Genomic DNA, 27,043 nt, shown 5'->3' with positions numbered 1-27,043 from the left:
CAGTCCTGACATCCCAGGAATCAGTCTGGTGAACCTTCTCTGCACTGCAGAGAAGGTTCCCTCTATGGCAATAATGTCCTTCCTCAGTCCTTCCTTTGGAGACCAAAACTGTACGCAATACTCCAGGTGTGGTCTCACCAAGACCCTGTACAACTGCAGTGGAACCACCCTGCTCCTATACTCAAATCCTTTTGCAATGAAAGCTAACATACCATTCGCTTTCTTTACTGCCTGCTGCACCTGCATGCCTACCTTCAATGACTGGTGTACCATGACACCCAGGTCTCGCTGCATCTCCCCCTTTCCCAATCGGCCACCATTTGTAGATTTATGTCCACCCACTGCCTCCCGCAATGGAGTATGGACAAGTCTGGCTACGCTGATCATTATATGTTAGCTATTATGTATTGCATTAATAGGCCTGCTATGCTGCTGATGTAATTTCAGCTGCAAGAATTTCATTGTTCCATTGTCCGTAAGGCAATTAAACAGCCTTGTCTCTCTTGATGTAGTCAGGATCGAACCTGAATCTCTAGCGCTGTCAGGCAGCAACTCTACCACTTTGGTTTTGAGCACCCCTTTATCTTTTTACTGTCTCGTAGAATGTATGTGTCATTTACGTAAGATTTATATGTAATTTATGTTGTGTGTTGTCTAAGTCCATGGGTTCAAGGTGAGGTGGAAAAGATTACAAACACGAGAGGCAACTTTTTCACACAAAGGGCGGTGGGTGTATGGAACAAGTTGCCGGAGGAGGTAGTTGAGGCTGGGACTATCACAACATTGATGAAAGATTTAGACACATACATGAATAGGATTGATTTCAAGTCAAGTCAAGTCAAGTCAAGTTTATTTGTCACATACACATACGAGATGTGCAGTGAAATGAAAGTGGCAATGCTCGCGGACTTTTGTGCAAAAGACAAACAACAAAACAACCAAACAAATTATAAACACAATCATAACACACATATTCTTTTACATAATAAATAATGGAAGGAAAAACGTTCAGTAGAGTTAGTCCCTGGTGAGATAGGCGTTTACAGTCCGAATTGCCTCTGGGAAGAAACTCCTTCTCAACCTTTAGAGGGATATGGGCCAAACGCAGGCAGGTGGGACTAATGTAGATGGTGCATGTTGGTCAGTGTGGGCAAGTTGGGCCGAAGGGCCTGTTTCCATGCTATATAACTCCATGACACTATGACTGTGATGCTGCTGCAAGCAAGATCGTCATTGTACCTGTCCCACTCCGTACTTGTGCAGACGACAAGAAACTTGACGATTTAACTAGGTCGGAGAGATAGGTATTAGAGGGAGAGTTAGTTAAGAGAGGAGTAACAAGGGTCCAGAGCTGAGGGCAAAACTAGAGGAGCGCAGAGAAATGTTCGCTGGCAGAGATTATGGAGATAAATAACATTGGAATGAGTCAAAGACAGAGGAATGAAGATTAAATTCTGGGGAGGAATGCAGACCAATTTGCATTTCAGAAGAATCGGAATGTATACGGATGCTGTGCATTAAAGACACCAGTAAAATAGCAGGTTGATTCCTATAGTATTCAGCTCTGCTTATTATTAAACAGTGAGTTATGCAGAGTGAGCAAGAGAGAGATACAATTACGCAGAGAGCAGAGATAGATACAGCATCAAAGGAAGCCATCCAGCCCATTGTAATGCTCTGCGTCTTGGTAAAGCTGGCTATGGAATTCACTGTCCTGTGATTCTTTTGAAGAATTCTTAAAGGGGAAGCACGGTGATATCACGGTGCCTTAATTTGGCCGCACGTGTCTGGCAGAAGGCACAGCAAAGCCTCTACTTCCTGAGGAGACTGAGGAAATTCGTCATGTCTCCAATAACTCTTACAAACTTCTACAGATCCCCCCCACTGCCCCAAGACTGTAAGAAATTGCAGGGAATTGTAGATGCAGTCCAGTCCGTCACGCAGACCAGGCCATTGACTCCATCTACATTTCGTATTACCTTGGAAAAGCAGCCAACATAATCACTGAGTGGTCCCACCCTGGTCACTCCTTCTCCCTGCTCCCATCCAGCAGATACAGAAGCTTGAACGTGCGTCACCACCAGACTCAGGAATAGCTTCCACCTCTCTTTTATCACAATTCTGAACAGCCCTTCCATAAGCTAGGGTACTGTCCAATTCACTTTTGCCCCATTGTTGACTTTGAACTTTGTCTATGGAACAGACACTGCATTTCGTTGTCTCTGTACTGTACACTGACAATGACAATTAAAGTTGAACCTGAATCTGAATCTGATCTGAGATATGCCACAAAGCCGAGAACTATATCCTGCATTCTGCACCCTTTGTTCTATCTATTGTCCTTGAGTTTGACTTGCCTGTATTTACGTGTGGTAGATCTAATCTGTTTGTATAGCGTGCAAACCAAAGCTTTCCACTGTACCTCGGCATAGGCGACTAATAAACAACAGAAACCTGACATGAACCAAGCTTTTCTTACGGTTTATAGGTTAATTGCTGCTACTGTTCAGTGTGGGGCTTCTAGCCTTAGTGAAAGCTCTTGGGTATTTTGATTGGCCTTTCCGCTGGGCTAAGTCTGACATTGCAGTCCCGCTATGTGAGAAACATAGAAACATAGAAATTAGGTGCAGGAGTAGGCCATTCGGCCCTTCGAGCCTGCACCGCCATTCAATAATGATCATGGCTGATCATCCAACTCAGTATCCCGTACCTGCCTTCTCTCCATACCCTCTGATCCCCTTGGCCACAAGGGCCACATCTAACTCCCTCTTAAATATAGCCAATGAACTGGCCTCAACTACCCTCCGTGGCAGAGAGTTCCAGAGATTCACCACTCTCTGTGTGAAAAAAGTTCTCCTCATCTCGGTTTTAAAGGATTTCCCCCTTATCCTTAAGCTGTGACCCCTTGTCCTGGACTTCCCCAACATCGGGAACAATCTTCCTGCATCTAGCCTGTCCAACCCCTTAAGAAATTTGTAAGTTTCTATAAGATCCCCTCTCAATCTCCTAAATTCTAGAGAGTATAAACCAAGTCTATCCAGTCTTTCTTCATAAGACAGTCCTGACATCCCAGGGATCAGTCTGGTGAGGTGGGACTGTGGCCACAATGAGCACCAAGCAAGTACTGATATTGAAAGGTCGAACCTCTGTTCATGCCGCTGAGCCACTCGTCTGCCGTCAGTGCAGGCTCCGTCCCGGGTGTCATCGGGTAGATATCTTCTTGGTACGTTTCAGACTGGAAAAACAAAAAAACAATCGAACACAGTGAAATAGAACAAACAATTGCAGATGCTGGTTTATTCCAAAGATAGACGCAAAATGTTGGCGAAACTCAGCGATTCAGGCAGCATCTCTGGAGAAAAAGGACTGGTGACTTTTCCGGGTTGGGAACCAAGGGTCTGGGACCAGAAACGTCATCTATCCATTTTCTCCAGAGATACTGCCTGACTCACAGCTCCAGATTCAGGGACAGTTTCTTCCCAACTGTTATCAGGCAACTAAACCATCCTACCAACAACTAGAGAGCAGTCCTGAAGTACAATCTACCTCATTGAAGACTGTCTTTGAACGGACTTTACTAGCTTTACCTTGCACTAAACATGATTCAATCTATTCCCTTTATCATGTATTTGTACACTGCGGTTCGGCTCGATTGTAATCATGTATTTGTCTTTCCACTGACTGGTTAACACGCAACAAAAGCTTTTCACTGTACCTCAGTGCACGTGACAATCAACTAAACTAAACTCAAACTGGCCCGCTGAGTTACTCCAGCACTTTGTGTCTATCCACAGTGTAATACAAGTCGGGCACAAGGAAGGTGTCCCAATGCCTGGATTTTAGCAAAATCATTCATTTATCTCATTAAAAAATAGCTATCCACCACGGCCGCAAACCAATATTTGAGAAGCCCTCAGACAAACAGAGACAGAACTGCAGATGCTGGAAAATCGGAGGTGGACAAAAATGCTGGAGAAACTCGGCGGGTGCAGCAGCATCTATGGAGCGAGGGAAATAGGCACCGTTTCGGAACGAAACGTTGCCTATTTCCCTCGCTCCATAGATGCTGCTGCACCCGCCGAGTTTCTCCAGCATTTTTGTGAGCCCAGGGATGGAGACTGTTCTATCGTTCAACTAGATCCCAGATCTGCTGCTGATAGATCCCAGCAACTTGTTGGACTTCCACAGCCTCCGACTGTTGGATGAACCCTTATTGTTTTATTGGGGGGGCGGGGGGGGGGGGGATATTCCAGATTCTGCACTGTTACTCCTGTTGGAAAGTAGGTCTAGATAACATAGAAACATAGAAACATAGAAATTAGGTGCAGGAGTAGGCCATTCGGCCCTTCGAGCCTGCACCGCCATTCAATATGATCATAGCTGATCATCCAACTCAGTATACCTGCCTTCTCTCCATACCCCCTGATCCCCTTAGGGCCACATCTAACTCCCTCTTAAATATAGCCAATGAACTGGCCTCAACTACCCTCTGTGGCAGAGAGTTCCAGAGTGCTCAGGGTGATTTTGTTGTACTTTTGAATTATATCTTCCATTAGTTATAGAATGTGAATTCTCCAGTGAATGTCATTCCACTTCCAATCAGACCCTGCTGATTCCCTCTTCCTGCTGGCTTCCTCTGCAGGGGATATTTTGAGCCGTAACCAAGGTTCCTTCCTCGAAGGCCAGAGCGTTGATGGATGTCGTTATGAGTCTGGGTTTCTGGCATTTATTGACTGAAAGATGCCAGACTGAAGACAGGTCAGTGAGTGGCCGGGGAGGAAAAACCCAATGCATAGATAGATCATCTCTGTGTGGAAAGAAACTGCAGATGCTGGCTTTATACCGAAGATGGACACAAAATGCTGGAGTAACTCAGCGGGTCAGTCAGCATCTCTGGAGAGAAGAAATAGGTGACGTTTCGGGTCGGGACCCTTCTTCAGACTGCTGGGAAAGTTGCCAGGTAAGCTTACCAAGTTCAAGTTCAAGTTCCATTTATTGTCACATGTAACAATTGGTGCAGTGAGATTCGAGTTACCATACGGCCAGACGAATGAAAAAAGTACACGATACATGACAGAGTTTAACATAAACATCTCCCCCCACAGCAGAATCAACATTCCCACTGTGAGGGAAGGCAGTAAAGTTCAGTCACCTTCCTCTTTGTTGCTCGATAAGAAAAGGGTCAATAATAATTGTGAAAACTTTTGAAAGGTATACATTTGCAAAATAAAACTCTTTGCACTGATTCTGCCTGAGCTTTCTTTTCGGTGCAAGATGATCATTGTGGCTGTACGGTGTACCTCACCGCATGTGGTGTACATGGCAATATGCTCGACTTGATTTGGAGATGCTGGTTTTGGACTGTTACACAGGCACTGGTAATGCCTGTGACTCAGGCAATGGTCATTCAGGGGAAGGGTTGCTTCTCCTCTGGAGCAGACATCCCCACTGACAGGCACATTTTCCAGGAGAGAGGGCATCAGCACTGAGTGCCGTGGGCCCTAAGAGTTCATAAGCCTTTGAATCTGCTCTGCCATTCAATCACGGCTGATTTTTCCCTCTCAACCCCATACTGCTGCCTTCTCCCCGTAATCTTTGACATCCTCACTAATCAAGAACATATCAATCTCAGGTCTAAAAATACCCAATGACTTGGCCTCCACAGCCATCTGTGGCAATGAATTCCACCGATGCACCACTCTGTGGCTAATTAAATCCCTCGTCATTAGCTCGCAGGACATGACCAAGACGACGGGCCTCTCCGGGCCTTGGCTACTCCGTGCCTGTACTGTGTCCTCAGTGATCAGCTTCTTCCGGATGTAGACGCCTCCTACACAGACCTCCCTCTGGGATTATTGTCTTGGAAGGGTCTGTAGTCGTTTAGGAAATGACTACACTGCGTACCAATGTGAGAGAACTCAAGCTGGACATTGGAGAGCTCAGCCTTTTGTTATAATCAGCGCGTTGGCATAGCAACGGATTAGGAGGAAGCTTTCCTTAGGCCGATCAGATAATGGGCTGCAACGAGTTATCCAGCTCTTTGACTTTCGCTTGAAGGGCCTTCAGTCACATTTCTATTGGCGAGAGAATCTGGCCGCAAGCACTACAATGACAATAACTTGCATTTGTGTGGAACCGTTCCATGGAAACAAGCCACAAGCCCCTCCTCAGTAATTTAGTTTGGTTTAGAGGTACAGCGCGGAAACAGGCCCTTCGGCCCACTGAGTCCGCACCGACCAGCAATCCCCACACATTAGCAACACACACTAGGGACAATTTACAATTACACCAAGCCAATTAACCTACAAACCTGTACGCCTTTGGAGTGTGGGAGGAAATCGGAGCACCCGGAGAAATTCCACGCAGGTCACGGGGAGAACGTACAAACTCTGTACTGATAGCTTCTGTAGTCAGGATCTAAACCGGGTCTCTGGTGCTGTAAGGCGGCAACTCTACCACTGCGCCACTGTGCCACCCATGATAGGAATGTTACCAAACAATGTTTTAGTCTCCATGAAAATTTAAGCCATTAATAAAGGAACAGCTTTTAATTGAAAACACTTTTCAGATTGTGACCCTGCAAATCTTATTACTTAAATTTCAGTGAAAAAGTGCTTTCTGGAATTGAAGTGGACATACAAGAAACATGTGTTGGCGCACCTGTTTAGTTTAGCCGTTCATGGATGTGCTTAAAATATCTACCCTGTTAATCCCACTTCCCGTTCGATTCCTATAATCCTGCAAATGCACTGCCCTGCTGTGTGATCACATGGTACGCAGCAATTGACCAAAGCATCAATGACAATACAGCAGAGAACAGCACTGTAACAGGCCCTTTGGCCCACAATGTCCGTGCTGAACATGATGCCAGGTCAACCTAATCTTTTCCATCTGCACAAGACCCTATCCATCCATTCCTTGTTTATCCATGTACCTTTCTCAAAGTCTCTCAGATGCTAGTGCGTTCCAGCCACCTCCCACTCTGTGTATATAACATGCCCTGCACATCTCCTTTAACTATTTGCCCATCTCACCTTAAAACTGTGTTCTCCAGTCTTTGACATTTCCACCTTTGAAAAAAGGTTCTGACAGTTCACGTTATCTATGCATCTCATAATTGTATATACTTCCATCAAGTTTCCCCTCAACATCCAATACTCCAGAGAATACAATCCCAGTTTGTCAAACCTCTCCTTATAAACTAACTCCCTGTAATCCAGGCTGCATTCTAAACCCAGAACTTCTAGCATTTAGAAGGATAAAGACCTGTAAACACCAGTGGAGCACATCGCTGAGTTCCCCAGTTTGCAGCGTGCTATTTGGAATTAAAACAACATCATTCTTTCTTCATTATGGTGACACTTCCCAGCCGACAGCGTGGTGGGAGTATTTACTTTGTGTGATGCCTGATACTTCAAGTATTAACTCACTGCTGATGTCTCAAGGATAACTCGACATGGAAAACAGAAACCAGTCATGCCAGCCACGTCCACATTCCGCAAATGAATAAACAAAAAAAAAAAGATTAAAAACTCCCCTTACGAAAGTTGCAGTTGAACCTGTTTCTGACCTCCCCTTCCATAGTGCATTCCATTCGAGAACAGGCTCTGTAGCCTGGCTCCGACGATGGAAACAACAGCGGGTGTATGTTATTCTCACTCACCCTCCGTGGCACGATCATTGATATTGGCTCGATCACTCCTTTCAGTGTAACCACCTTGTAGAACCGAAACACCTCACACATGGACACGTCCAGCCCGTGTTTTGGCATCACACCTGCAACACGTACAAAGAAGACTCCAATGAGCTCCTAAACTTAAAAATATTAAAACATCGCGTATCTTTGAAAGGAAGCCCACATTCTCTAACTCTGTTGATATCTATGAGTTCAACGTATTCAATGTATTCATTGAATACATGTAATTCACATCGAATTTACATTGAATTCAATGTATTCAAGGGAGAGTTAGATATAGCTCTTAGTGCTAAAGGAATCAAGGGATATAGGGAGAAAGGAAGAACAGGGTACTGATTTTGGATGATTAGCCATGATCATATTGAATGGCGGTGCTGACTCGAAGGGTGGAATAGCCTACTCCTACACCTATGTTCTATGTTTCTATGTTTCTATGCCTGCACAGGTGGTGGTAACAGTGTGCCCAGAATCTTCCCTTCGTTTTTAATTTAGTTTTGTTTCGGGATTCAACGTGGAAACAGGACCTTCGGCCCACCGAGTCCATGCCGACCAGCAATCACCCGTACACTAGCTCTATCCTACACACACTAGGGACGATTTTCAGAAACCAATTTAACCTGTAAACCTGCACATCTGTGGAAGGTGGGACGAAACAGAGCACCCGGAGAAAACCCACATGGTCGCAGGGAGAACGTACAAACTCCATACAGACAGCACCCATTGTCAGGATTGAACCCGAGTCTCTGGCGCTGTAAGGTCGCAACTCTACTGCTGCACCACTGTGCTGCCCGTAACCTGGGTTCCATTGACCTTGCTAGTTTACACTAACAAACCCTGACTGTGTTTATTAACTGCGGGGTTCTGACTAGTTTCCATGAATCCACTGCAGAAATTATTTAAAAACCAATGGGATTAAATCTGTGATCTTACCCATCCCCTTCTGTGGAGCTGGTGAGCGATATTCCATCAAGTAGTGGAGATATGGCTTCTCAGTGCTAATTTCATAGTATCGGATATTCCCATCACCCTGCACAAGAGAAGATTGGGCACAGGAAATGTAAAATGCTCATTGCATTGCTGAGATCATTTTCAATGTTGCTCATTGATCAATAACCTGATGGATCTGGTTTCTTGCTCGTTTTGGAAATCACTCCCTTTACTTCGAATGAATGAAAATGAGGTGTGTTTCAGATCCTAGTCAGTCTTCCCCTTTGCCAACTTGTGGGAAGACTGAATAGGATTGTCTCGTATACATCACAGTTGGGTCTAATGAATGGGGATCTCCTTGACACGATGGATGTTGGAAGGGAATGATCAAGCGAACATCGGGAATCTTAAACAAAGTCACATTCGCCGGGTCCGTGACTGGGCATTTGTGATGGACGTGAGCTGAATATTTTTTCCTTCAGCGGATGTGATTGTTTGGAATTCTCCAGCCGGAGTGCTCAGTGCCAAAGAAAGAGCGATTGATTTTCCCCCATGGAAGGGTGTGGGGAATGGGTTGGGATTGAATGGAAACTGAAGCATGAGGGGTTGGGGCATAGTATACAGGATCAGCTGGGACACATTGAACGGGGAGTGGGCCTGGGTCTTGTGGACTGCTTGACTCCTGCTTCTTTGGTTCTTACGTATCGTTGCTTTCCTAGATGAAACAGCAGAGATATATTGGTGGAACCCTCAGGCCCAAGTGACAAGGAAGAATGAATCTATATATTACTGCTTGGTATTAGCAGTTGGAAATGTAATCTGATGTAACTGTTCCTTGGTAACAGAGAAAGGATGTAACGTCTTCAAGAATCATCTCCCACCCCCACCCTTAGCATCACCTTCGAATGATCTGAAGGTTACGAGACAGGGATGTCATAATGGGGTCATTTGAGCGTCATATGTAAAATAGGTCGACGCGTCGTGATGCGCGACGTCGCGCACAAATCATGCGTCATCACGTGTCAGCACTGCTGTTTGGTGCATGTGATGTCATTAGAATACCCGCGGCGCGCAGCAGGACGTTGACGCAAGGACGTAAGGGCGTTGACGCACGGTGACGCAATACACGTGGGACATCGGGACGCCAGTGTACGACGCCAATGCGTCAGCGTGCGTAACCAATGCGTCACGCAGGTGGTGCGCGAGGATTTCGCTCCTGTACTAAATCCTGGAGAGCCGCGCGATACCGCGCGCCACCGCATATGATTCCACGCCTCACCATGCGCAACGCATGCGCACCCCACGTGTCATAACGCGTCGACCTAATTTACATATAACGCGTAAATGAGGCGCAAATGACGGCTAAGTGGGACAGGCCCTTTACTCCAGGCAAGTGGGGATGGATACCACACAGTCACACCTTGTGTTGCTGGCGTTCTAATTTCTCCTCCCCTCTTCAAAATGCATAGTGAACTGACGGATCATTTACCTTTCCAGCTAAGTACAGCATGTGTGTGTCACCATCGTAGAAAGGGAACAGGAGCCCCGAGAGCCCATCGATTTCTTCTTCTTTAATTGGCATCGATAAGTCTTCCTGAAAAAAAAGATGGGAGATAAATCTTTGCATCCCACCCCCTCCGAAACGCCTCAAATCTCAAAACCATCTCCGCACGGTGACCAGGGGAAATGTAACGGGCAATTTATACAACGAACGATATCCCTGAGAGTAAGCTGGCGAGGATATCCCGCTGGAGTAAGCTGCTGAGTGTTTGGTGATCTTGGCTGAGGGATCAAGGAACTTTGTGGGAGAGTTCTACTTCATAGTAAGAAAGAGTGCTGTTTCTCAAAGAGCCCTGGCTGGCCAAGTTACTAAGGAAACTGGAGCGTCCAGAAGAAACTCACAAGGAGAACGTGCAAACTCCACACTGACAGCACCCGAGGTCAGATTTGAACCCAAGACTCTGGCGCTGTGAGGCAGCAGCTCTACCAATTGTTCCACTGTGCCGCCTTCATATGGTGAGTTTTCAGCAGAGCATTAAAGAACAACAAACACATTTGAGAACACGTTTATAGAAATAACAACCATTGTCTGTTTGAGGGCCGTCGATGAACCCAGGCAACCAATGGTGGGTGTATGGGGGTGGGGAAATCTAGAGCAAGGTCATGTTACTAAACCCTTACAATTATGTCCAACCAGAAACCAAAACCTTCGGCCTATGACCTTGGTATCATGTGGTCAGTGGTAAACATTGCATGTAAGTAGCAAGCATCAAATGTCAGCTTAGTGCTCACAGCAGTGTGTATAGTGTAAGATAGGTTGGCATTGTGTGGCCATGTGTGGGCTATATCATGCAGAAAGCAATGGCCTGCGCCCTGAGTCAATGATAAAGGCAGCTCCTCACTAAAGGTTTACTGAAGTCCCATGATTTGAGTCCTCTAAGTGGAATCCCTGATGCCCAGCATCATGATGTCATCGAGTTGACTGAGCAAGAGAGAGTCAAGAGTCCGCAGTGTTTAATGCCCCTGTCCCACTTAGGAAACATGAACGGAAACCTCTGGAGACTTTGCGCCCCACACCCAAGGTTTCCGTGCGGTTCCCGGAGGTTGCAGGTGGTTGCCGGAGGTTGCAGGTAGCGGAAGCAGGTAGAGAGACTGACAAAAACCTCCGGGAACCACACGGAAACCTTGGGTGGGGCGCAAAGTCTCCAGAGGTTTCCGTTCAGGTTTCCTAAGTGGGACAGGGGCATTGTCAAACGTGCCGACAAATGGAACTGTGGTGCTGAAGCAAAGCAAGAATTTCATTGTCCTATCTGGGACACATGGACAATAAACTCTCTTGAATCTTGAATCTTGAATTCAATTCTTACTTGCAGCAGCTCAACAGGGCTGAACACAATTTGTGTAGATAATATGACATAAACAAAAAAAATTAATAACTCCCACACTGATGCAGAAAATACCCAAAGTCCTTAGTTCAACCAAAGACAGTCCATGGATCATATATAGAAACAAGGAACTGCAGATGCTGGCTGACCAAAAAAAAAAGAACACAAATGCTGGAGTAACTCAGCAGGTCAGGCAGCATCTCTGGAGATACATGGATAGGCGACGTTTAAGGTCTGGACCCTTCTTCAGACTGTGGGTAAAGGGAGTAGAGAAGTCAAAAAAGGTCCAGAGAAGGTAGAAGGCCAGTAGGGGGAGTCCAAAAGGAGGAGGAATGATGGAGTTGGGAGAAGGACATGCTGTTGAGGTGTGTGTTGTGTTTTGTTCAAGAGCCTGAGAGTTGTTGGGAAGCAGCAGCCAACCACACAAAATAATTCTCAGTCAATTATCAGCAAATATATGAAATATTTGACCGTGCTGATAAAATTTGGACCAAACACATAAAAAGCAAAAGTTTCATTATTTAAAAAAAAATTATTATTATTTTAAAAAAATCATTCTAACTTTGAAACGCTCATCTAAGGTAATTAAAATCCAAGGGCTCAAAACAGTTATTTTTGGGTCAGGGTGGCCTACAGGCAGTATATTTATGATTTGCTGCTCCATTAAAAGCTCAGGTGTATTGGAATTACAGACGCACGATAACGCTGCCATCTCAGTCGATTTCACAACAGGAAATCTGAGAGTCGCAGCCTTGGTCCTGGAGGCTTGTGTGACTGCACTGACCTGATCCCAGAGGGCGATCTGCCTGGTGTTCCACCGGGACACTCCTGTAGTCAGCAATCTCTTCGAGTTCCCCAGGATCACAACACGGTTGACTTTGTGACTCTTGCAGCTGGCTTCCTGCAGGGATTGAGTAGATTGAATCTTGTAATGTGTAGGAGAGAACCACTGGATTATAGAAACTTTCTCCATGAACACTCCATGCACTCCATTATGTTTATCCTTGCTCAAAGAGAGCTTTGCAATCTGATCTTTTCATTCCTAGCCTTAATTGTAATTTATAGACATTGGCTTTATTGTCACGTGGCAAGGAACTGCAGACACTTTTTTATACTGAAGATAGACACAAAGTGCTGGAGTAACTCAGCTGGTCAGGCAGGCACAGTAGGAAGGAACTGTTGATGCTGATTTACACTGAAGATAGACACAACATGCTGGAGTAACTCAGCTGGTCAGGCAGCATCTTTGGAGAAAAAGGAAGGGTGACGTTTCGGTTTCGAACCCTTGTTCAGAGTCTGAAGAAGGGTTACAACCCAAAACGTCACCAATCCTTTTTTTCCCAGAGATGCTGCCCGGCCTGCTGTTACTCCAGCATATTGTGTCTTATCTTCAATTCTTGTGATGTTGCAAACTGCCCTGGACCAAAGTCTCTCTTCTAACCCTCACACTTTTTCTCAGAGTAGGAGAATCGAAAAGCAGAGTTGGGGATATGAAAACCAGAGGACATAGGTTTAAGGTGAGGGGGGAAAGATTTAATAGGAACTTGAGGGGTAACTTTTTTTAAAGAAAGGGTGGTGGGTGTATGTAACGAACTGGGAGGAGGTAGCTGAGGCAGGTACTATCACAATGTTTGAGAAACATTTGGACAGGTACATGGATAGGATATGTTGAGAGGGTTATTGGCCAAACACAGGCAGGTGAGACATAGTGTAGATGGGACGTTGGTCGATGTGGACCATTGGGCCGAAGGGCCTGTGCGACTCTGACTATTTTCCATGACCCTTTTATTTTATTTTCCACTTCCGGTGAGGCAAACTTAGCCCTTGATTCTCCATATTTACCATTCACACACAAGCAAAATGTTGCCAACCCTGCAATAATTCATTGTGCAGTTAATTTCATCAAGAGAATTCTGATCTCCTCCATGTTTACTCCCATCCCACCTCTCCCCAAAGATATTAAGCTGTACATAACTGATAATGGAGAGGTGGGGAGAGTGGAACTACCACAGGTTTTCCCTCTCTGTCAATTCTGCCTATGCCCGCCAGTGAGAGGGGTGGTCTGGTCTGATTTTGTCCTCCCTAGTATTGCCCACACTGTCCAGCAGAGGACACCAGAGAGCCTGCAGAAGTAGACACTGCTTCACAGACTAAAGGCATTTTACTTCACTTGAGTTCCTGTGACCTGTTGCTGCCACAGTTTCGTAGGAAAGAACTGCAGATGCTGGTTTGAATCAAAGGTAGACACAAAATGCTGGAGTAACTCAGCGGGACAGGCAGCATCTCTGGAGAGAAGGAATGGTTCGAGGCCCTTCTTCAGGCTGATAGGGCTGCCCGTCCCGCTGAGTCACTCCAGCATTTTGTGTCTACCTTCGGTCAAAGCTTCTGCAGATTAGTGATAGGCCTGGATAGAGTGGGAGCGGAGAAGATGTTTCCACTAGTGGGAGTGTCTAGGATCAGTAGGCGCAGCCTCAGAATAAAAGGACGTTCTTTTAGAAAGGAGATGAGGAGGAATTTCTTCAGCCAGAGGTGTTGAATCTGTGGAATTCATTGCCACAGACAGCTTTGGAGGGAAAGTCATTGGTATTTTTAAGGCGGAGATTAACAGATTTTTGATTAGTACGGGTGTCAGGGGTTATGGGGGGAAGGCAGGAGAATGGGGTTGAGAGGGGGAGACAGATTGGCCATGATTGAATGGTGGTGTAGACTTGATGGGCTGAATGGCCTAATTCTGCTCCTATAACTGATGAAGATGAGCTTATTACTGAACGAAGGAATATTCTGTGGGGGGGGGAGGGGGGGGAAGTGCAACTCCTGGTCCTGCGAGGTTGAGTTTCTGTAATGTCAATACAATACAATATAATACGGTTTTATTCATCACATTGCACATAAAGTGCAAGAGAAATTACATGACTGAATTCACTATCAGATCTGAAACTAGACTGAGTGAAGAGAGAAAAAGGTGAAACAGACAGAATGTAAAAATGAGTACAAATATCCATCAACAATAAAGAAAACTGAGAGAGTTAAAAGTCCACGATAGACACAAAACGCTGGAGTAACTCAGGTATGAACACTGACTTCTCTAAGTTGCCCTTGCTTTCCCTCTCTCTCCATCCGCTCCCCCACCTGTCTTGCTGTCTCCAACTACATTCTATCTCCATCCTGTCCACTCCCCTGACATCAATCTGATGAAGGGTCTCGACCCGAAACGTCATCCATTCCTTCTCTCCAGAGATGCTGCCTGTCCCGCTGAGTTACTCCAGCATTTTGTGTCTGTCTTTGATTTAAACCAGCATCTGCAGTTCTTTCCTACAGAGTTGAAGACCACCCTAGTAAGCAATAATGTGGTGGAGTTGATCAGGCAGGTGTTAAAACTTAGTCCACTGTTACATGTGTGGCTACACTTGAATGGACAAACTCTGCTTGAGATGGGTTTAATCCATCACCTAGCAGATCTACACAGAAAGCAGTCAATGTTGAGCAAGGTTGGCAGATGCTATTTCCATGCTTCGTCTGTGGGTCTGCATCAGTTCCCACATCTCCCTGTGTTCAAGTTGCTGTCTGACATAGACAATATTCACTGTCCTCATCACTGTCAGCTCAGCAACAAATTCTGCTCCAATGGTTTCCTCCCTTAAATACCCCCTTCTGCTTTTGATATCGTAACTCGAGCTAAAGTGCCCACAGATATATACATAAGATATAAAACGTGTGATACAGAATTGGGGCAATATCATTGTGGTCCAATGTTCACCCCACTGTCTACCCAATTCTTAGGGCATGGGACTTCAGCACAGGATCGGGACCTTTGACCTACCAAGTCTGCTTCAAGTGTGATGGCAATCTAAAGGCCCTGTCCCACTTTCCCGAGCTACTCACGAACGCTCCCGATTTTTCCCCTTGATTCGAACTCGGGGAATTACGGTAATAGCCGTTCGTAGGAACACAACTACTCAGGGCTATTTTTTAACTTGTGGACATGTTGAAAAAACGTCCCGACTTACCTGATGCCCCGAGTTCCTACGGCTGGCATTACGAGCTGCTATGAAACATCTATGGGCTCGCTACCGACATTATCCGACATTCCCCGAGTTTGAATCAAGGGGAAAACACGGGAGAGTGCGTGAGTATCTCGGGAAAGTGGGACAGGGCCTTAAGCTATGCCTGCACATGGTCTGTTTCCCTCTGTTCCCTGTCTGTTTATGTGCCTGACTATAAGCCTCTTGAACGCTGCTATTGTTTCTGCTTCTCCCTTCTCCCCAGAAGTACGTTCCAGTCACGTACTACACTGCATATAACACTTGCCTTGCAAATCTCCTTTAACATTTTCCCATTTCACCTTAAACCAATGCCTTGTACTATTTAACATTTCCACCCCAGTGATAAAAAAGTCCTGACTAACTATTCTATCCGTGCCTCTCATAATTTAATAAATTCTATCAGCTTCAGCCTCTCACATCCCAAAGAAAAGAATCCAAGTTTGTCCAACCTCCTTGTAGCTAATATGCTCCAATCTTGGTGAAACTCTTCGCCACCCTCTCCAAAAGTGTACGCTTTCTTGACCATTCTGTCCACTTGTGTGGCCACTTTCAGGGAGTTATGGACTCACACCCTAAGGTCCCTCTTAACGTCAATGCTTCTCAGAGTTCTGCCATTTACTCTATACTCTCCTTTTGCATTTTAAACCAAAATACAAATCCTCAAACCCATCGGAATTAAACTCCACTTGCCTTTTTGCCGCCCAAATTACCAACTATTGATTGAAAGATACAGCTTTGAAACAGGCCCTTAAGCCCACCGGGTCAATGCTGACCATCGATCACTGCGCACACTAGTTCTACACTATTACAATTTCCCTCCCTACACACTCCACTCCCTACACACTCGAGGCAATTTACAGACGTCAATCAACCTACAAACCCGCACTTCTTAGGGATGCAGGAAGTAACCGGAGCGCCGGGGAAGAAAGTGTTAACGCCATGCAGACAGCACCCGAGGTCAGGATCGAACCTGGGTCTCTGCTGCTGTGAGGCAACAACTCTACAAGCTGCGCTGCTCAAGGTTGTGTCCTTTGACAATCTTCCCCGCTATTCGCATCTCCATCAATTCTCATATCATCTGCAAACTTACTAAAATGTTATATGAGGAAACTCATAAAGGGGCTGTCCCACTGTGGCGACCTAATTGGTGAGTTTAGAAGAGTTTAGGAGAGTTTGAAAAAAATGTCATGTTGAAGACCTTCTTCGACTATGTTGAAGACCAGCTTCAACTAGCTTCGGGAAAATTGGACACCGAATAGTGGAGAGTGAAGACATCCTCCTTCGATCTCCTTCGACCTCCCCTCGACTATGATGAAGACTATCTATGGCCACCTTCGACTATCTTTGACAACCCTACTTCGACTAAACCTACGAGTAAAAAAAATATCGATTTTTCCATGGCCACCTTTTTTTACTCGCCGCGACCTAGCTGAGGCCTCGATTACATGGGGACTACTCTCGAGCATGAAGGAGAGTAACAAAGATCTCCTAGGACCTCGTGTCGACCATGCTGCAAGTATGAGTCGAGGGCAAACTCGCCAGAACTTGCGGAGTAGGTCTCCGCAGTGGGACAGCCCCTTAGCTTCTGCCGTAAAGTAGATCAGAAAGGTTTCTCTGTTTAATATCAAACTTTGGGTAAGTTCCTACAGACAGCACAGTTTAACAAGTTAGCACGTCTTGTATTTCGAGGAGAAAATACATCCTGAGGTGAGACTGACAATGGGCGTGCATCATTCATGGACTGGTGATAGCCGAGATGCTCAACAGCTGTTTAAATTATTTAACCCTCTGAAATGTATCTGCCAAAATTCAACGTCACCAAGAGTGACGTGCATGTGTTCACCATCGATGACCAGCTTCACCTGACCAGCCTGGCAACATTTCTCAAGATCTGTCCTGGCCCTGGGTCCATGCCCTTGTACCTCACTGCCCTGCAAGCTGCTTGTACTCCACTTGAGGCAGCAGCCAAGCACGCCACTATTGTTCTGGAATATTGCTGGTACTAGGTTTCTGGTACTAGTTCAGTTTAGTTTAGTGATACAGTACAGTGCGGAAACAGGCCCTTCGGCCCACCTAATCCGTGCCAACCAACGATCGTAGTCAGGGTTGAACCCGGGTCTCTGGCGTTGTCAGGCAGCAACTCTACCACTGTGCCACCACGCCGCACAACCGTTACAAATGTATCGCAACGTTTAAGATGCATTTACACACGTACATGGATAGGAATAGGTTTGGGGGGATATGGGCTAAATGCAGGCAGGTGGGACGTGTAGATGGGGCATGTTGGTCGGTGTGGGCTAGTTGGCCTGATTTCACACTGCATCACTCTATGACTCTATATTGGACCTCCACATACCCTCTTCAATATCTCTGGCTCCTGGACGTCCTGGTCTTAATCTCTGCTGCTACCTCTTTCTGATCCAGCACCGATTGTCACCCTGGCATTCCCTCTCTCCCTATCCCTCCCCCACCCCCACCCAAGTTGCACTAACTTCCCATTTTCACCCAACAAACAGCTACCGATGGCCTGTTTCCTTTATCATTGTTATTTTATTGCATATCTTTCATTCATTGTTCTATATCTCTCTACATCACCATCTATATCTCTCGATTCCCTTTCCCCTGACTCTCAGTCTGAAGAAGGGTCTCGGCCCGAAACGTCACCCATTCCTTCTCTCCAGAGATGCTGCCTGTCCTGCTGAGTTACTCCAGCATTTTGTGTCTATCGTCACCATTACCCGTATATTTACACTCACCACAGTGACTCAGATGCTGTGAGTCCCACGGAACATATTCCTGCCGATCCCATGACATTAGCAAATACATTGGGAAACTATCCCATGGCATTTATTGTGATTTTTCCTTTAACACGGAAATGGAAAATGGTGGGGAGCACTCCAGCTTCCTACTGCCTTTGTGGTGCTGCCACAAGGAACTCCACTGCCTGCTGCCTTGAACTGACATCTTGCCATGAGCGTGCGGGAACACGGCAAATCTCGGGAGGGTGGGATCATTTACTCAAGAGCGGAACTCGCTATCAAAACATGGAGGGGATGGGGACAGAATTTTTTGGCGGCCACGCGTGCATGCGCACACTCACACACACACACACACGCAGCTCAACTCCGCCTGTCTCACCAGGTTAACTACAGCCCTGACTTGACTGACGGGACACCAGTGCTGCTTCTCCACGCTGGCCATATTTCCCGCAAGTCTAGGGAGGGCTGTAGGTTCACTTGGCGGGCCAGGCAGAGTTGAGCTGGGATTAGCGCTGTTTCTCCGCGCAGGCTGTGGGCCTGGGGGCACAGCTCGCGTCTGACTGCCGACCTCTCTAGCCGCCCGGGGGGGGGGGGGCACTCGGGACAGCGTCGGCCGGCCGGCCGGGATCGATCCTGCCTGCGGATGAGGCGCAGGTCTGTGCCAGGTCACCCTCCTCCAATCGCCGCGTTCTATCCTTAGTCCCACCCCCCACCACTCCTCCCTCCTTCAATCATCGCGCCCCCGATCATCAGATCACTGTCTCGTGGAAAACGGAGGTTTTTAAATCCGGATCACAAAAACTTGGGGGGGGGGGGGGGGATGTCCCCCACCTCTCAAAACATGGGCGGGACGTGTCCCCTCTGCCCCCCCCCCCCCCCGGGTTTTCCGCCCCTGCATTTACTTGTAGCACTTTCCCAGATCTTGGCTCGATGACCCTCAGCTTCTTGTCCTTGCAGGTGGTGGCGAAGAGGCTGCCATCGGTGTTGAAGGACATGCAGAGGACCACGTCGGTGTGGCAGTCAATCATCTTCACCGGCTCACCGCTGTCCAGGTTCCAGATTAGTATCTGAGAGGATCAAATGGTAACAGCGTTAGAGGGCGGCGCTGCCGGCGCTGCCGGTGGTAGAATTGCTGCCGTACAGCGACGCGGGAACTTCGATCGCCCCAACTTCGGCTTCGACTTCCCCAGACCGCAGGAGAAAAGGATGAAAGAAGGCGAGACTTAATTACCTTCCATCACAGTGGGGAATGTAGTGGAGCCGCTGTGGTGGATGTTTATGTAAATTTTTTATGTACTTCATTACCTTCCATCACAGTGGGGAATGTAGTGGAGCCGCTGTGGTGGATGTTTATGTAAATTTTTTATGTAGTTGTGTGTCTTGTTGCTTTTGTGTTATGACTGTCTGGCCAAAGCAAATTCCTTGTATGTTATAGACGATAGACAATAGACAATAGGTGCAGGAGTAGGCCATTGGGCCCTTCGAGCCAGCACCGCCATTCAATGTGATCATGGCTGATCATCCCCAATCAGTACCCCGTTCCTGCCTTCTCCCCCATATCCCCTGACTCCGCTATTTTTAAGAGCCCTATCTAGCTCTCTCTTGAAAGCATCCAGAGAACCGGCCTCCACCGCCCTCTGAGGCAGAGAATTCCACAGACTCACCACACTCTGTGAGAAAAAGTGTTTCCTCGTCTCCGTTCTAAATGGCTTACCCTTTATTCTTAAACTGTGGCCCCTGGTTCTGGACTGTACATACTTGCAAGACATAATAAGTTATGATTGTGATTATTAAGATTATGATAGAGACAAAAAGCTGGAGTAACTTAGCGGGACGGGCAGCATCTCTGGAGAGAAGGAATGGGTGACGTTTCAGGTCGAGACCCTTCTTCAGATGCTGAGTTACTCCAGCTTTTTGTGTCTACCTTTGGTTTAATCCAGCATCTGCAGTTCCTTCCTACACATTCCCTTATCATGTATCTATACACTGCGAATGACACGATTGTAATCATGTTTTGTCTTTCTGCTGACTGGTTAGCACGCAACAAAAAGCTTTTCACTGTACCTCGGTACACGTGACAATGAACTAAACTGAAACTGAAACTTCAGGTCAGGCAGCATCTGTGGAGGGAGAAGGACAGGTGGGATTTAATTCCCGACCCGAAACGTCGTGTGTCCTTTTCCTCCCGGCGCGGGTGAGCTGCTGAGTTCCTCCAGTACTTGGTTTATTGCTCAGGGTTGCAGCATCTGCAGTCGCCTGTGCCTCCGTTCTGCTAAACAGCAGCCGGGGGGGGAGGGGCTTTCTCACCTTGTAATCGTAGCCGGCACTGAATAAGATGTTGTTGGTCGTGGGGTGCCACTCGATGAGGCCAACACGCCGACTGTGTCCGTACAACTCCAGGACCGCCTCGGACATGTTCCTCTTCAGACCGCCATCCGGGATCTCCCACAGTCTCACCTGGAATCAACAGAGGGAATCACTGCCTACACGGCGGGCTAGATTCAACAAGACTGGGTTCGTGGATGGCACGGTGGCGCAGCGCCAGAGACCTGTGCTCGATCCTGACTACGGAGTTTGCACCTGCGTGGGTTTTCTCCGGGTGCTCCGGTTTCCTCCCACACTCCAAAGCCGTACAGGTTTGTGGGTTAATTGGCTTCAGTAGAATTGTACATTGTCCCCAGTGTGTAGGATGGTGCTAGTGTACAGGGGTGGTCGCTTGGCGGTGAGGACCTGGTCGGCCGAAGGGCCTGTTTCCCCGCTGTATGTCTGAAGTCTAAAGCACAGTTGAAACTTTGGAAGAGAATAATCCTTCTCTAACCAACGATCGGGAGCGTGGGGCTGAAATGCAGCCGACACTTGAGGAGCAGGTTACTCAGGATGCTCAAACAGGGGCTGCAACCTCTCACACTCCATGCACACATGGTACGCAGGCTGTTCCAGGCTGCAGAAGTCTGGAAAGACTGCCAGGGTCCCTGTATGGAAGTTGAGAGAAGAGGGGGTTGCCATTCCAGGGAAGACCATCTGGGAAAGGGGTGGATTGAGCAGCAAGGGATGAGTGATCCGAGGAGTTGTGGAGGAGCAGTCTCTGCAGATAGTGGATAGAGGTGGGGACGGGAAGACGTGGCTGGTGGTGGGATCACGTTGACGATGGCAGAAGTGTCAGAGGATGATGTGCTGGATTCATTGTGTGGTGGGACGAATAGGTGAGGACCAGGACAACTCTATCCTTGTTCCATCTGGGGGGTGGGGAGGAGCGGGAGGGGGATGAGAGCAGAACTGCGGGACACAGAGGAGACGTGGGTGGGGGATCCACCCATAACAGCCAACTCACGGAGGGTGGAGAGCTTTGAATGTCCAGTCCGTGGAGAGGGATAGAGAGAGAGAGGTTGAGAGAAAATGGAGAGAGAGAGATGGAGAGAGAGATGGAGAGAGGAAGATGAGAGAGAGGGAGATAGAGAGAGATGGAGAGAGATGGAGAGAAATTACCATACATACATACATTGGACATTTGAATTGAATAACATTGTGTTGTGTCAATACGTTGTGCGATCTGTCTGCATATATAGAGAGTGAGAGAGCAGTGTTTTACATAAATATAGAGAAAAATACTGCACAACGTGACTGGAAAATATAGAGAGAGATGGGAAACTAATTGTGAGGAGTGATAGGGGGTGAGAAAGAATAGACAGCAGTTTAAAACATAGAAACATAGAAATTAGGTGCAGGAGTAGGCCATTCGGCCCTTCGAGCCTGCACCGCCATTCAATATGATCATGGCTGATCATCCAACTCAGTATCCCGTACCTGCCTTCTCTCCATACCCTCTGATCCCCTTAACCACAAGGGCCACATCTAACTCCCTCTTAAATATACCCAATGAACTGGCCTCAACTTCTCTCTGCGGCAGAGAGTTCCAGAGATTCACCACTCTCTGTGTGAAAAAAGTTCTTCTCATCTCGGTTTTAAAGGATTTCCCCCTTATCCTTAAGCTGTGACCCCTTGTCCTGGACTTCCCCAACATCGGGAACAATCTTCCTGCATCTAGCCTGTCCAACCCCTTAAGAATTTTGTAAGTTTCTATAAGATCCCCCCTCAATCTTCTAAATTCTAGAGAGTATAAATCCCAAAAACATAAAGTGAGATAAGTAGATAGAGTTTGCAAATGCTAATGTGATAACAGTTGTACATTAAAGAACAAGGTTACTCACAGATGCGTCTTCGGAACAGGAAGCTACAATGTTGTCCACAAAGGGGTTCCATTTAATGTCCAGCACGTTTCCCTGGTGACCACAGATTTTGGGGTAAAGTGGATCGATCCGTCCTATCTGAGAGAGAGAGGGGAGAGGGGAGAGAGGAGAGAGGAGAAAGCACAGAGGAGAGAGGGGAGGGGAGGGAGGAAAGGGAGGAGTCCAGAGGGGAGAGAACAGGGGAGGGGAGAAGAGAGAGGCGAGGGGAGAGGAAAGAGGAGAAGGGAGAAAGGAAAGACGGAATGCCAGAGGGGAACGTGGGAGAGAGGAGAGAGAGAGAGAGAGAGAGAGAGAGGGAGAGAGGAGGGAGGGAGGGAGAGGAAAGAGGGCAAAGGGAAGAGAAGGGGAGAGTGGAGAGGGGAGGAGAGAGAAGGAGAGATGAGAGGCGGGAGAGGAGAGGGGGAAGAGCAAATGGGACAGGGGAGAGAGGAAGGAGGGGGGATGGTAGTGGAGAAAGGACAGGGAAGAGAGGGGAGAGTGGAGAAAGGGCAAAGGGGGAGGGGGGGGTGAACAGAGGGGAGGAAGGAGGGGGAGAGGGGGAGGGTTGAGGGGGAAGGAGAGGTGGGATTGGAGAGAGGGAAGAGGGGAAAGGGGAAATGAGGGAGGGAGGAGGGGGGGGGGCGGGGGAAAGAGGAGAAGGTGAGAGGACGGTTATTGCAAAACCAAAACAACTTGCATGTGAATAGTAACTTGCGCAATCGTGGAGATTCTGACCCTGGAGAACCACTGGAATTGCAACCAGTGTTTAACATAGGAACTACCATAAAGGGCCTGTCCCACTGTACGAGGTAATTCAAGAGTTCTCCTGAGTTTTCCCCTGATTCGAACTCGGAGAATGTCCGTAGGAGCTCGTGGATGTCATGTGGCGGCTCGTACGAGTAACGGTAGGTACTCGGGAAACTCCGGTAAACTCGTGACATTTTTTCAACACTGTGAAAAATGTCCACGAGTAAAAAAAATACTCGTGATGAAAAAAATGGTTACTTTTTACTCGTACGAGCCGCTACGAGACATCTACGGACTCCTACGGACCCGCTACGGACATTCTCCGAGTTCGGATCAGGGGAAAACTCGGGAGAACTCTTGAATTACCTCGTACAGTGGGACAGGCCCTTTGCAAAGGTGCAGTCATTCCAGGTGCGACAGAGGTTCACCTGTATCTCCTCCAACCTCATCTATTGCATCCGCTGCTCTAGATGTCAGCAGATCTATATCGGTGAGACCAAGCGGAGGTTGGGCGATCGTTTCTCCGAACACCTCCGCTCGGTCTGCAATAACCAAGCTGACCTCCCGGTGGCTCAGCACTTCAACTCCCCCTCCCACTCCGTATCCGACCTCTCTGTCCTGGGTCTCCTCCATGGCCAGAGCGAGCAACACCGGAAATTGGAGGAACAGCACCTCATATTCCGCTTGGGGAGTCTGCATCCTTGGGGCATGAACATTGAATTCTCCCAATTTTGTTAGTCCTTGCTGTCTCCTCCCCTTCCTCAGCCCTCCTGCTGACTCCTCCCATCCCCCAGCCCTCGGGCTCCTCCTCCTTTTTCCTTTCTTCTCCCCACCCCCCCACCCCCGATCAGTCTGAAGAAGGGAAACGTTGCCTATTTCCTTCGCTCCATAGATGCTGCTGCACCCGCTGAGTTTCTCCAGCATTTTTGTGTGCCAGGCCCTTTGCAATCTGTGCACAACAAAGTGTCATAGCACCAGATAATGTGTGCAGTGCAAGGTATATTGGCCTGATACCAGGCAAACACTCCTTCACTTTTGAAAAGCATCAGAGCATCTTTTGTATGGGAAGGAACTGCAGATGCTGGTTTACACCGAAGATAGACACAAAATGCCGGAGTAACTCAGTGGGTCAGGCAGTGTCTCTGGAGCGTCACCGTCTTTTGTGTCCCTCTGTGAAGGGGCCTTGGTCTATAATGTCCAGTCCATAACACGGCACCTCTGATAGAGCAGTACTCCCTCAATAGCACCTTCCTGGTGCCAGCCCTGAGCTCACAGCCCTGTGTAGGAGATGAGAGAATCAGTCACTGAACCACACCTCATCTCTTGCAGCAGAGTCACTGTGTAAGCATGTGGCCTCTCTCTCACATCTGGAGAGAGATCAGTCTGATTCAATCGCTATTCAGGGAAGGGGTGAGAAACAGGCGAGAGGGGAGAGACGAGAGAGGAAGAGAGAATGGAGGAGAGGGGAGGAGAGAGTGGGGAGAGAACAGAGGAGGGGAGAGGAGTGAGAGAGAGGAAGGGGGGAGAAAACAAAGGAAGAGAGGAGTGCAGAGAGAGAGAAGAGGAGAGAGAGATGCTGGGTGAGAAGCAGTATGCACACGGACATAGGTTTCCTTTCCCAACTCAGCCTTGAGGCATCTCAGCCAGCGGGTTGCACTGGAGAGAGTGCAGAGGAGATTCACCAGGTTGTGTAAGAAAGAACTGCAGATGCTGGTTGAAATCAAAGGTAGACACAAAATGCTGGAGTAAGTCAGCGGGTGAGGCAGCATCTCCGAAACATCGCCCATTCCTTCTCTCCAGAGACGCTGCCTCACCCACTGAGTTATTCCAGCAGATTGACCAGCTGGTTGCCTGGGTTGCGGGACTTCAGTTATGGGGAGAGGCGGGAGAGGCTGGGCTTGCTTTCCTTGGACCAAAGGCTGCTCAAGTTATATACAAGACGTATTGGCAGGCCTGATAGTTTGTGTTTTTCTTCCCATGATAGGGGTGTCAAAAACAAGGGGGCAAGAGGGTTTCAGATGAGAGGGAGAAGTTTTAATGGGATTTGAGGGTGCGTTTTATTACGGAGCCAGGTTGATATCTGGAACGCACTTCCAGAGTTGTTGGAATCAGATACAAGCACTACATTTTAAGAGGTATTTAAACAGGCACTTATAGAATTAAAGCTTGGAAGGATATGGATGTAGTGCAGGAAGATGGGATTAGTGCAGACTGGCAAAGAAGTCGATGCGGGCTGAAAACAAAAATCATGTTGGTAAGCTCAGCAGGTCAGGCAGCATTTGTGGTGGGCAAAAGTGCTGGAGAAACTCAGCGGGTGCGGCAGCATCTATGGAGCGAAGGAAATAGGCAACGTTTAGGGCCACAACCTGATGCAGGATGGGGGGAGGGGGCGGTGGGAAGACGAAAGGAAGTAGCCGGGAAGCATTTCAGGTCGGGACCCTTCTTCAGACTTAACCTGATAGGTTCCAAACATGAAACATTGCCTTGTTCTTTTCCCTTCACGAATGCTGCCTGACCCGCTGAGTTCCTCCAGCAGTTTGGTTTTCACTGAAGATTGCAGCATCTGCAGTTAGTTGCATGTCTCTGCCTCCAGGCTGCAGTATGCTATATCACCGGGCAGGTTCAATTATCCTTGGCAGTCTCAGCTGGACCAGTGAGCAGCAGCACAGTGAGTTGGGGACTATTGTTGAGCATTGGCCCCAGCAGCAGCAGCAGCACAGTGAGTTGCTGTTTGTGGCCTGTCCACTGGGCGGTGCTGTTGCTCCTTGTGTGCATGCTCTGGTCATTCTCGACTGCCCTGGAGGGGGTGCCACTCCCCTGCTGTTTGTCCCAGCCTCACGTACCAGCAGATGAGGAAAATCTTCTACAACAACACAATCACTGTGGCAGGATTTCGGACCACTCTGGTCCCTCCGTCCCCCACCCCCCCCCCCCCCCCCCAACTGTAGCAAAACCAGTACCTTGTATTTGTGCTACAAAAGTTGAATTGAATTGAATTGAATTGCTGGGGCCTGCCATGGCTGCCGTATGCATCGTGGCCTGGTTCAGCAACTTGAGCGCCCAGGAGCGGAAAAGACTGTAAAAGACCAAAAGTTGTAAACACTGCCCAGTCCATCACCGGATCTGACCTCCCCACCTTCGAAGGGATTTATCGTAGTCGCTGCCTCAAAAAGGCAGCCAACATCATCAAAGACCCTCACACCACCCTGGCCACACACTTGTCTCACCACTGCCATCGGGAAGAAGGTACAGGAGCCTGAGAACTGTAACGTCCAGGTTCAGGAACAGCTGCTTCCCTACAGCCATCAGGCTATTAAACCCTGCAACCTCAGGTCTGAACTACAATACACTATTATTATTATTATTATTATTGCACTATTACTGTTTGTTCTTTTATTTTGTTATTATTTATTATGATTACATATTCTGTTGTGCTGCAGCAAGAAAGAATGTCATTGTTCTATCTGGGACATTTGACAATAAAACACTCTTGACTCATGTAGGGGGCTTACGGGAGAGTCAGGGAGGAGGTACTATCAAGTGAGAAAGTAAATGAGAGCTGGCCACAGACTCAGTCAATGGCCTCCTTGAGCACAGTGAGAATACATTCAGGCCAACAGGACGGCACGGTGGCGCAGCGGTAGAGTTGCCGCCTCAAAGCGCCAGAGACCCGGGTTCAATCCTGACCACGTGTGCTGTCTGCACGGAGTTTGTGACCGCGGGAAGGTCGGGGAGGCTGTGGTAAACAGAGTGAGCGGGA

General features: G+C 47.8%; 1 protein-coding gene across 2 annotated transcripts in view; it reads right to left on the bottom strand.

Moving 5' to 3' along the window:
* The window catches only part of coro2ba (coronin, actin binding protein, 2Ba), a 130,187-nt gene that overhangs the window by 12,508 nt on the left and 90,636 nt on the right, over positions 1 to 27,043 (bottom strand). For both annotated transcript variants that reach the window (XM_055661445.1, XM_055661446.1), the window contains exons 3-10: positions 22,519 to 22,635; positions 20,618 to 20,767; positions 19,213 to 19,377; positions 12,293 to 12,409; positions 10,113 to 10,217; positions 8,627 to 8,723; positions 7,664 to 7,776; positions 3,145 to 3,235 (exon numbers count right to left, since the gene is read on the bottom strand). In XM_055661445.1, coding sequence (XP_055517420.1) covers positions 3,145 to 3,235; positions 7,664 to 7,776; positions 8,627 to 8,723; positions 10,113 to 10,217; positions 12,293 to 12,409; positions 19,213 to 19,377; positions 20,618 to 20,767; positions 22,519 to 22,635 — 955 coding nt within the window. The remainder of the gene's footprint in view (positions 1 to 3,144; positions 3,236 to 7,663; positions 7,777 to 8,626; positions 8,724 to 10,112; positions 10,218 to 12,292; positions 12,410 to 19,212; positions 19,378 to 20,617; positions 20,768 to 22,518; positions 22,636 to 27,043) is intronic.

This window comes from Leucoraja erinacea, chromosome 33 (genome assembly GCF_028641065.1).
Source record: "Leucoraja erinacea ecotype New England chromosome 33, Leri_hhj_1, whole genome shotgun sequence".
Classification (NCBI taxonomy): domain Eukaryota; kingdom Metazoa; phylum Chordata; class Chondrichthyes; order Rajiformes; family Rajidae; genus Leucoraja; species Leucoraja erinaceus.
Note: the sequence above shows the minus strand (reverse complement) of the source record. Positions and strands in the feature narration are given on the sequence as shown.